The sequence below is a fragment of the Muntiacus reevesi genome, chromosome 8 (assembly GCF_963930625.1).
Source record: "Muntiacus reevesi chromosome 8, mMunRee1.1, whole genome shotgun sequence".
Classification (NCBI taxonomy): domain Eukaryota; kingdom Metazoa; phylum Chordata; class Mammalia; order Artiodactyla; family Cervidae; genus Muntiacus; species Muntiacus reevesi.
In genome coordinates, this window is record NC_089256.1 from 19,463,012 (window position 1) to 19,475,050 (window position 12,039).

Consider the following 12,039-nt stretch of genomic DNA (forward strand, 5'->3'; position numbering starts at 1 on the left):
ACCTAGGAAGCCCCAAAAGTTAGATAAATTTGTGTATATGCTGCTGCTGCTGCTAAGTCACTTCAGTCGTGTCCGACTCTGTGCAACCCCATAGACGGCAGCCCACCAGGCTCTCCCGTCCCTGGGATTCTCCAGGCAAGAACACTGGAGTGGGTTGCCATGTCCTCCAACGCATGAAAGTGAAAAGTGAAGGTGAAGTCACCCAGTCGTGTCTGACTCTCAGCGACCCCATGGACTGCAGCCTACCAGGCTCCTCCGTCCATGGGATTTTCCAGGCAAGAGTACTGGAGTGGAATGCCATTGCCTTCTCCGGTTTGTGTATATAAAAAGCTACAAAACAAAAAATTTCTTTTTTAAAAAAGTGATTTAGCATGCCTTTATTCAGTTCAGTATAGTGTTTGTAGACACACAAATGTGAACTTTCTGAATAGCCATCAGTTGGGAAATATATGAATAAGTTACTATATTTTTAACATTAAGCAAATGTTAACAGGAATGAGTTACAACCATATGAATTAATCTGGACAAATGCCCATGATATAGTAAGCTAAAGAATCAAGTTGTGCATAGTATGTACTTATTTATTGTTTTTAAAAAACACAAAAATGAAACAAAAATAGCCTATGTGTATGTTAAGATAGAGTTGAATACATATGAATATTTTAATATTGAGTATTGTAGGAGCATGGGATTGGAGGGTGTGTTTATGGCCCAATTTGTTCCCATGAACTTGAAGTGCCTTCAGCATAAAAATCACCAAATCTTTATGCATTATTATGTGATATTTGTTTCTGTCTTTCTGACTTATGTTACTCTGTATGTCAGTCTCTAGGTCCATCCACATCTTGCATGTGGATGTGGAATCTAGGAAAATGGTACAGATGAACCTATTTGCAAAGCAGAACTAGAGACAGATGTAGAGAACAAACACAAGGACACCAAAGGAGGAAGGGGCATGGAATGAATTGGGAGGTTGGAATTGACATGGACACACACAGGCTATGTGTGAAGTAGATAACTAATGAGGACCTGGGCTTCGCTGGGGGCTCAGATGGCGAAGAATCTGCCTGCAAAGCAGGAGACCTGGGTCCAATCTCTAGGTTGGGAAGATCCCCTGGAGAAGGGAATGGTTACCCACGCCAGTATTCTTGCCAGGAGAATTCCATGGACAGAGAATCCTGGCGGCAGGCTATACAGCCCATGGGATCATAAAGAGTCGGACATGACTGAGTGACTAACACACACTCGCAGATGCATACAATGAGAACCTACTGCATAGCACGGGGAACTCTGCTCAATGTTATGTGGCAGCCTGAACAGGAGGGAAGCTTAGGAGAGAATGATACATGTGTATGTGTGGCTGAGTCACTCAGATGTGCACCTGAAACTATCACAACATTGTTAATTGGCTATACTCCAATATAAAATAAAAAGTTAAAAAAATCACCGCACTTTACTAAGATATAATTGAAAGATAACATTGTATGAATTTAAGGAGTGCAACACAATGATTTGATATATGTAGATATGTGAAATAATCACCACAGTAAGTTTATTTAACATCTGTTACCTCACGTAGTTAGGATTTACTTCTGATGAGAAAAATAAACTAGCACTTTAAAAGGCTGGAAACCACTGGATAGGTCAGGAAAACAAAAAGAAGGTGTATCCTAGCCCTGCCCCTAACTTGCAGTGTGACAATTTTTGCCTTATTTTCTTGTTTCTTAGGTGTGAGTGGTGGTGACTATCCACTGACTTTGGTTAGAGCACCACAGTGAAGATAAAATGAGGGGTGAAGACAAATATAGTTTGGAGACTTAAAAGGTGTTGAAATGCAAGCCATTATCCTCAAGAAAACTATCAAACATTCTCAATTTCTGTGATGCAGGTGACAAAGTCGCCTGAGGAAGCGTCTTCCCTTCCTGATGGTGATGTGGCAGGAGAGGTTCAGAGCACCACAGAGGTAAGAGTTGGTGTCTTGAACCATCTTCCAGGAAACCTGTTTTACATAGAATGTCTTCTGGGTTCTAGTTTTTCCATATCTGTTTGTCTGTCTACCTCATCCATCCATCCATCTATCTATCTATCCATCTATCCATCCATTCATCCATCCATCCATCCATCTATCACATTTATCTGTCTATTTATCCATTCATCCATCACACCTATTTAGCTACCCATCCAACTATCTATCCATCCATCCATCTATCTATCATTTCTCTATGTATCTATCAATCATTTATCATTTATCTCTATCATCTATCTTTTTTAATCTCTAAAATTATAATGCCTCTTTCCACATAAGCAATAGAAAACTAATACTCCTTAAATATGGAATCCTTTGAAGTTCTCTTCACAAGCCTTAAATGGATGAATTAGCTCCTATTAGGGTCTTTATGACTCTACCATTCATGTGAGTTGAGGCTATTCATTGACACTGATAGATCCAGTTAGCAGTGTTGAGGGTTGGTGATCCTATACTCTAGGAGTTAAGTGACTAGTAAATAGAGGTCTACATTTGCTTCATTTATATACTGTATCTAAATAAGGAAACCGTAGCAGTTATGGACTGGTGTTGTCTTGAAAGCTTATCCAAGGTTGATGATACCATGGGTTTCCTTTGTGACCAGGGAACAGAGAAGGCTGAAGAAAGTGGAGAACATGAGGCACAAAAAGAGGGTGATGAAGATGCGGGTGACCTTGCTGGATCCCAAGAGAAGAATGTGAGTGTCTGCTTTTCTCACTGTAGTTTCACTGGATTCAGTTCTATTCAATAACCGTTTACTGAGCTCTGACCAGATGCTGGGAATCTTTCTGGGCACGCAATAGTGAGCTCAAAAGTGAGGAACTGAGGGATTAGCCAGGAGGCAGCAGGTAATTTTCACTTAACATGTTAACTGCTGTGTGTGGGGTGGGTGAAGGCTGAAAGGAAGATAGAGGAAGGGCCTGAACTCAGGCCTGGAGTGACAGGCTACACAAAGCTTGTCATTGTGTTGTTTGGGTTAGGTTGGGTTCATGTTCTTTCAGAAACAAGAGACCTTATGCCTTGTTCACAAGTATTGATGAACTCCTATCAATACTGTTGACTTAAAAAATGCACAATGTGAGAGTTGTGAATTAAACTTTATTTGGGGCAAAATGAGGACTATAGCCTGGGAGACAGCATTTCAGTTAGCTCTGAGAAACCGCTTCAAAGAGGTAGGGGGAAGGTCAGTATATATGATTTTTCTGAAGGAGAGGTACGTGCAATCAAGCTTATATATTTTGCAGAAGGTTTCTGGTACTCTTGAGGAGCAGTCATCACCATGAAGGATTTTGGTGCTTTAGATATGAGGAGGTGCAAGAATTGGGCTCATAAAATCTAGTCCTGAAAATATCTATCTGAGGATTTGTTCTGTCAATTCCTCCCAGGACACAGAGGGCCTTGTTCCTGATCTCCACCCTGAACTCCTCTCTGGGGGTGTTGAGGTCAGCAGCTGCAGTGGCTCATGGTTTAATCCTTGTAGAGGTAGATGGCAAGTGACGATTTGTAGCTGACATACTCCACCAAGAGGATTTGTGGGAAGCCAACAAGAGCTGAGAATAAGAGGAGCTGTGGGAGAGGGATCTGAAGCTTCCAATTTGAGGCCAGTCAGAGGAACTGCAGGGCCCAGCTGATGCAAGGCTGCTTCTAAAATGTTCCAATGCAGCGGCTACAGGGTAAAAGGCCAAGTGAGGATTGTGGTTCTGGAAGCACCAAGCTAAGCTAATGGGGGTCAGATGGGCTACTTATTCAAGGAATTCTGAAAATGTGGCTGGGAAGCCAGGCAAAGGGGAGACCCTGGCCCCAGGGGAGCCTGAATGGGCAGGGCAGAAATCAGGAGCATTTCAGTGGGTTTCTGCTTTGGGCCAGTTGTAGAAAAGATCATTTACCGAAGCCCAGTGGTTTGCATTTGTCCCTATTTATTGATTCCAGGAGAGGTGTGAACAGCTCTTAAGATTGTTGGACCCTTGTTCCCAGCAGAGAGACTGTGACTGGGAAAGGGGCCAAGACTGAAAGCCTTGCTATGGAAAATGTGAGATGGCATCAGTTTATCTTTATCTCAAGGAACTTAAATTTGGGAGCAACCAGGACAGTAAATTCCCTTATGTTTGAACACTGCTATTTCAGTGTTGATAATTTAAGACTCTTTGACATTTCTGTTTTGAAGAAAGACCAAATCTTCTTCAGTCTTTGCTTAGAAGTTAGGTGGGATTTCATGGCAAACCTGTTTAATTGAAATAAACAATTTAACATGAAATGGAGTGACCGTTTAATTATCTTGGAGATTATAAAAATCTTTTAAAACATTTTATAATCTGACTTTGCATGGATTGCCTAATACATTGGCACAGAAATATTGATTTACACACTGAAATTCAGTTTGCTCTTTTTAAGGCAGAGAAACAAAGGAAAGAAACATTACACCCCACTCCCTTTCTCTCATGAGACCTAAGAGGAAGACAGCATCTTGAGGCCATAGCCTGCTGGCTTCAGCTTTCTAGCTTCTCACTTGCTGGGCCGGTTAGTTCAGTGAAGTGATAAGCCATTCAGCCCGGGGATTCTCTTGTTAATATTTTCTGAAATTGTGAGCACTTTGCAAAATAAATTACAATCTTGTGGATCCCCATAGGAACTAAAAATATTGTTTTGGTATTTTTGGATGGGCTGTGGTGAAGGAATGATGAAGTTTAGAAGACATTTTTATTTTAGATGAATTAATGTTAATAATTAATTAACATCAATGTTAGTTATCAATTTCTTAATAATATTTACTCTATCCTAGTGACTCAGATGGTAAAGAATCAGCCTGCAATGCAAGAGACCCGGGTTCAATCCCTGGGTCAGGAAGATCCCCTGGAGAAGGGAATGGCAAACCACTCCAGTATTCTTGGCTGGAGAATTCCAAGGACAGAGGAGCCTTGTGGGCTACAGTCCATGGGGTCTCAAAGAGTTTTGAGTGACTAACAAGTTTTCATTCTACATAAAGAAAGATTTTGACTTTTTCTCATTCAACAAGTGATGCATGCCCTATGACTTACTGTAATTCAGTTAAATAAGGGAGAAAACCATGATCTGTCAGAGAACATTAAAAATGACACAATAACATGATTAGCTTTGGGATTGAATACATAGAAAACTTGATTAAAATTTTAAACAGAGACAAAAGGGCTCTGATATTTAGAATGATTACATTTTGTGCTTCAAGAACCTTCTGTCTGTTTTTTGGTTTGGGGTTGTTTTTCAAGGTTGAGATGGCTGTCTCAGCTCTTTGTCATCACGTCTTTCCCAGTTGTGCATCCAGGCTTACACAGGCTTATCTGTGATGAGCAGAAAGGCCAATTAGATCACTGTGTTCCACCTTTGTGACATGGATTTTTAAAGTACCATTCACATGTAGTAGGTTCTTCTAGATATCACAATTTAGATAAATCCAAGGCTTTTGGGTACAAACCTTGGCTCTGTTGAAACCATCTTAGGGAGATCTCATGAATTCTTAGCTTTCACTGCTCCAGTCTGTTGTAACTAAACAGTGGCTCCCTGTACTTCCTTTTCTAACCAAAACTCTGTGAGGGATTTAAATAATATTGGATTTGTGGGCTGCTGCTGCTGCTAAATCTAGGTTTAGTTTTTAGAACTTGTGGTCATGGACCGTCAACTTCATTGATTTCTCTAGACATCATATTATCTGCTTCATGCCTCCACTTCTGGCAGGCAGGAAAGTCAATCTAGGTGAACCATTTCAGAGACCCACTCCTCTCCAGGGGCATAAGAGTCATCCTGGGGTCTTCAGGGGTGACTGGAGGCGAGAGGGCTGTGGTTCTTTATGGTGGTCCTGCTGTGATGTGGGTTTCTTGATGCCCATTGGAAACTGTTAATGCTGGTCTCTCAGCATGGGTTAGGCCCTCTGCCCTGGCTGGACGTGGCCATGCCTCTCACAGGACCAGCCCTCTGACCACAGTCGATGCTTCTCTGAGCATCATGTCCAGGGGCTGCCCTGATGCCCCAAGAGTCCCTGGCTCAGCTTTTGCATCAGGTAGGTCCTGGCACCACCTAGAACATCCACCTCCTTCTCTCTCTCTTGAATCTAGCTGCTTCCATCTTCTCAGCTCCAAGCCCTAAACTCCTAGGTCTTTTCCCCCAGGGATCATCTATCCTCCTCACCTCTCTCAGCCCAGGATTTTGAAAAGCATAGTCGGTAACTTCTTCCCAGCAGGTGGGGAACCAGAACAAGTATGTGGCTGTCTCATTGGAGTTTGTGTGTGGGGAAGACAGTAACTCTTTTGGGTAGCAGGGAGAACAAAATGAGAATTCATATCCTGGTATGTACCATTGCTTCCCAGGTAGCACAGTGGTAAAGAATCCACTTGTAATTCAGGAGACAAGGATTCGAGCCTTGGATGGGGAAGATCCCCAGAGAAGGAAATGGCAACCCACTCCAGTATTCTTGCATGGAAAACTCCACGGACAGAGGAGACTAGCAGGCTACAGTCCATGGTGTTGCAAAGAGTTGGACATGACTGAGCAACTGAGAACATGTATACAGCCACACTGTTCATGACAAGGAATACAAACATATTTTAACCTTTTATTCTGGAAGAATTACAGACTCACAGGGATCTAGTACTGAGTCCTGTGTGCTCTTAGCCTGGAGTCCCCTAGTGGTGACATCTCAGCTGGCTGCAGTAGGAGGTAGAAACCAAGAGTATGACCCTGGTGCATCTCTGTTAAGTAGACTTATAGACCATATTCCCCAAACCTTTCATTTGTGTGTCAAACACCATTCCTGTGTGTCCAGTAGTCATGTATGGATGTGAGAGTTGGACTATAAAAAAAGCTGAGCGCCGAAGAATTGATGTTTTTGAACTGTGGTGCTGGAGAAGACTCTTGAGAGTCTCTTGGACTGCAAGGAGATCCAATCAGTCCATCCTAAAGGAAATCAGTCCTAAATATTCATTGAAAGGACTGATGTTGAAGCTGAAACTCCAATAACACTTTGGCCACCTGATTTGAAGAACTGACTCATTCAAAAATACCCTGATGCTGGGAGAGATTGAAGGCAGGAGGAGAAGGAGACAGCAGAGGATGAGATGGTTGGATAGTATCACCAATTCAATGGACATGAGTTTGAGCAAACTCCGGGAGATGGTGAAGGACAGGGAGACCTGGTGTGCTGCAGTCCATGGGTTTGCAAAGAGTCAGACATGACTGAGCAACTTAACTGAACTGAACTGTATGTTCAGAACCATTTTCAAGTGGGCAATGGTAATAGTTCCCTCCAGCTGCTGGGAGCGTTGAAACCAGTGATAGACTAGCCGAGTGTCTAAGCTCACCTGATTTCAACTACTGCACATGCTTATTCAGTACACACTTCTAAATGCTTAGATGATGCCAGTTTCATGGGGAAGATATTTATTGAAGAATATCACATTGATTAAAAAATTTAGAATTATTTCCTTTAATGAGGTGGACTTTTCCTGACCACCAACCCAAAGCTCAGGGGTTCTTACACATAAGATGCCGAAGTGTATGTTACCTACTTGCTGACAGGTTGGGGCAGTGTTTGGGAGGCAGAATGGTGCACCATGAAAAGAGTTTTCATTCCTGCATAAGATGTAATCACCTGTAGCTTCAGATCTGCAGAGAGGGGACTTCATGTTTCCTTTCCCTGATGACCATGGAGGGATGAGGGGCTTAGGAGGAGAGGGGAGGTTTGTGAATGCTACCAGAGGAAGAAAGAAGGCAAGCAGGTCACCTCAGCTTCTGGAAACACTGAGAAGGGGTCTGAAGACTGGGGGTGTCATGAGGACTTTATGAAACCCTGGAAATAAAAGATGCAACTTGTTAATATTTGTGTTTGGTTTTCACTGAGGCCAAAATATTTTACACTGTGTTCTTTGCCAATTCAGTGATCCTCTCCAAAACCTTCTGACACCTTGGCTTGACTGGCTACATGGTTATGGTCTATACATATTCCCCATTCTGCTTCCTCCAAAATCAATCTTGAGGATAGTTGCTACATCAAGGGGCAGGTGTTGGTTTAGGTCCACCATGAACTCGTGAGTCTAAGCCTGAGTCCCTATACTGTCTGACGATGGAGAGAACACTGCTCTTATTCCTGACCTCCAGCCTGGTCACCCTGTTGAGATCCCTCTGGGCTGTCCCCCGCCTTCCTTCCACACTGGCCACTTGTCCTAACCAGCCACTGCCTGACACTCACCACGGCTGACACCTGTCCATAGTCCTGGCCACATGCCACATCAGCAGCCTGCCTCCCTGGCCAGCTTCCCAAGAGAAACAGCTGCTATGAAATTCTAAGACTTCTCACTTTGGAGGCTTCCTCTGACCAGATTTCTTTTTTTTTAAGTTTATTTATTTATTTTTAATTGAAGGCTAATTGCTCTACAATATTTTATTGGTTTCTGCTAAACATCCACATGAATCATCCACATGTTTGCCCATGGCCCCTCCCTCTTGAACCCCCACCCACCTCCCTCCCCACCCCACCCTTCTAGGTTGTTACAGAGCCCTGGTTTGTGTACCCTGAGTCACAAAGCAAATTCCTATTGGCTCTCTATTTTACATATGGTAGTGTATGTTTCTATGTTAGCTTCTTCATGCATTCCACCCTCTCCTTCTTCCCCACCCCCCTTTCCTTAGGTGTGTTCTCTATGTTTTTCTTATGTTCTTATGCGTTTCTTAAGTGTGTTTCCACTGATGGACTAGCTTTCTTAGAAGAACAACAAGGTAAAATGATTTTAATCTGTAGCTTTGTCCAGTGTGTGATTCAAACCTATCCTGTTGTTGTTGTTTAGTCGCTCAGTCATGTCTGACTCTTTGTGACGCCATGGACTGTAGTCCACCAGGCTCTTCTATCTGTGGGATTTCCCAGGTAAAAATACTGGAGTGGTAGTCATTTCATCCTCCAGGGGATGTTCCCAGCTCAGGGATTGAACCTGTGTTTCCTGCATTGCAGGCAGATTCTTTACCATCTGAGCCTCCAGAGGACATTTAAGGACCTGCGTAATTCTGATGCTTTAAAATTCCATGAGCTAAGTGACCATTATATCTACTACTGTGGGCAAGAGTCCCTTAGAAGGAATGGAGTACCCTCATAGTCAACAAGAGTTCAAAATGCAGTACTTAGATGCAATCTCAAAAACGACAGAATGATCTCTGTTCTTTTCCAAGGCAAACTGTTCAATATCACAATAATCCAAGTCTATGCCCTGACCAGTAATGTTGAAGAAGCTGAAGTTGAATGGTTCTGTGAAGACTTACAAGACCTTCTAGAACTAAGGCCCAAAAAAGATTTCCTTTTAATTATAGGGGACTAGAATGCAAAAATAGGAAATTAAGAGATACCTGGAGTAAAAGGCAAGTTTGGCCTTGGTGTACAAAATGAAGCAGGTCAAAGGCTAACAGAGTTTTGCCAAGAGAACGCACTGGTCATAGCAAACACCCTCTTCCAACAACACAAGAGAAGACTCTACACGTGGACATCACCAGATGGTCAATACTGAAATCAGATTGATTATATTCTTCACAGTAGAAAATGGAGAAGCTCTATACAGTCAGCAAAAACAAGACCAGGCACTGACTGTGGCTCAGATAGTGAACTCCTTATTGCAAAATTCAGACTTGAAGAAAGTAGAGAAAACCACTAAAACACTCAGGTATGACCTAAATCAAATCCCTTATGATTATACAGTGGAAGTGACAAATAGACTCAAATAGATCTAATAGGGATTAGATCTAATAGACAGACTGCCTGAAGAACTATGGATGGAGGTTCATGATATTGTACAGGAGGCAGTGATCAAGATCATCCCCAAGAAAAAGAAATGAACAAAGGTGAAATGGTCATCTGAAGAGGCCTTACAAATAGCTGAGAAAAGAAGAGAAGTGAAAGGCAAAGGAGAAAAGGAAAGATATACCCATCTGAATGCAGAGTTCCAAAGAATAGCAAGGTGAGATTAGAAAGCCTTTCTCAGTGATCAATGCAAAGAAATAGAGGAAAACAATGGAATGGGAAAGACTAGAGATCTCTTCAAGAAAATTAGAGATACTAAGGGAATATTTCATGCAAAGATGGGCACAATAAAGGACAGAAATGGTATGGACTTAACAGAAGCAGAAGATATTCAGAAGAGGTGGCAAGAATACACAGAAGAACTATACAAAAAAGATCTTCATGACCCAGATAACCATAATGGTGTGATCACTCACCTAGAGCCAGACATCCTGGAATGATAGGTCAAGTGGGCCTTAGGAAGCATCACTATGAACAAACCTAGTGGAGGTGATAGAATTCAGCTGAGCTATTTCAAGTCCTAAAAGATGATGCTGTGAAAGTGCTGCACTCAATATGTCACCAAGTTTGGAAAACTCAGCAGTGGCCACAGGACTGGAAAAATCAGTTTCCATTCCAATCCCAAAGAAGGACAATGCCAAAGAATGTTCAAACTACTGCACAATTACACTAATCTCACATGCTAACAAAGTAATGCTCAAAATTCTCCAAATGAGGCTTCAAAAGTACATGCACCAAGAATTTCCAGATGTTCAAGCTGGATTTAGAAAAGGCAGAGGAACCAGAAATCAAATTGCCAACATCCGTTGGATCATAGAAAAAGCAAGAGAGTTCCATAAAAACATCGACTTCTGCTTTATTGACTACACAAAAGCCTTCAACTCTGTGGATCACAATAAACTGTGGAAAATTCTTAAAGAGATGAGAATACCAGACCACCTAACCTGCCTCCTGAGAAATCTGTATGCAGGTCAAGAAGCAACAGTTAGAACTGGACATGGAACAACAGACTGGTTCCAGTTTGGGAAAGGAGTATGTCAAGGCTCTATACTGTCACCCTCCTTGTTTAACTTATGTACAGAGTACATCATGTGAAATGCTGGGCTGGATGAAGCACAAGCTGGAATCAAGATGGCTGAGAGAAATACCAATGTAATCTCAGATATGCAGATGACACCATCCTTATGGCAGAAACCTAAGAGGAACTGAAGAGCCTCTTGATGAAAGTGAAAGAGGAGAGCGAAAAACCTGGCTTAAAACTCAACATTCAAGAAAACCAATATCATGGCATCCAGTCCCATCATTTCAAGGCAAACAGATGGGGAAACAAAGGAAACAGTGACAGACTTTATTTTGGGGGACTCCAAAATCACTGCAGATGGTGATTGCAGCCGTGAAATGAAAAGATGTTTGCTCCTTGGAAGAAAAGCTCTGACCAACCTAGACAGCATATTAAAAAACAGAGACATTACCCTTCCAACAAAGGTCCATCTAGTCAAAGCTATGGTTTTTTCAGTAGCCATGTATGGATGTGAGAGTTGGATCATAAAGAAAGCTGAGCATCACAGAACTGATGCTTTTGAATTGTGGTGTTGGAGAAGACTCTTGAGAGTCCCTTGGACTGCAAGGAGATCAACCCAGTCAATCCTAAAGGAAATCAGTCCTGAATACTCATTGAAAGGACTGATGCTGAAGCTGAAACTCCAATCCTTTGGCCACCTGATGCAAAGAACTGACTCATTGGAAAAGACCCTGATGCTGGAAAAGATTGAAGGCGAGAGGAGAAGGGGATGACAGAGGATGAAATGGTTGGATGGCATCACTGACACGATGGACATGAGTTTGAACAAGCTTCGGGAGTTGGTGAGGGATAGGGAAGCCTGGCATGCTGTAGTCCTTGGGATTGCAAAGAGTCAGACATGAATGAGCAACTGAACTGTAGGATGGGCATTGAAGTTTTCATTTAATTAATATCCCCTCTCCTCCTAAGAAAGATTTGAGGCAGGATTGGCATACATAAATACCTTAATTCAACATTTTATTGACAGATTGAATGCTGCCTCATGCCAGGCAGTCCTGGGATCGGGGATGGCACCATGAAAATGAGCTTCTATTCTGGTAGAGCTGATGATGGTCTTAGCCAAGTTTCTTCAAAGCTTACATGACCTTTAAAACTTTTTTAAAAAATTTGAATATAGTTGCTTTA

General features: G+C 42.3%; 1 protein-coding gene across 1 annotated transcript in view; it reads left to right on the forward strand.

Annotated features, from left to right (window-relative positions):
- Positions 1-12,039, forward strand: part of SH3BGR (SH3 domain binding glutamate rich protein) — a 64,537-nt gene that overhangs the window by 40,503 nt on the left and 11,995 nt on the right. The window contains exons 4-5 of the mRNA XM_065943468.1: positions 1,889-1,963; positions 2,631-2,723. Of these exons, the coding sequence (XP_065799540.1) occupies positions 1,889-1,963; positions 2,631-2,723 (168 nt within the window). The remainder of the gene's footprint in view (positions 1-1,888; positions 1,964-2,630; positions 2,724-12,039) is intronic.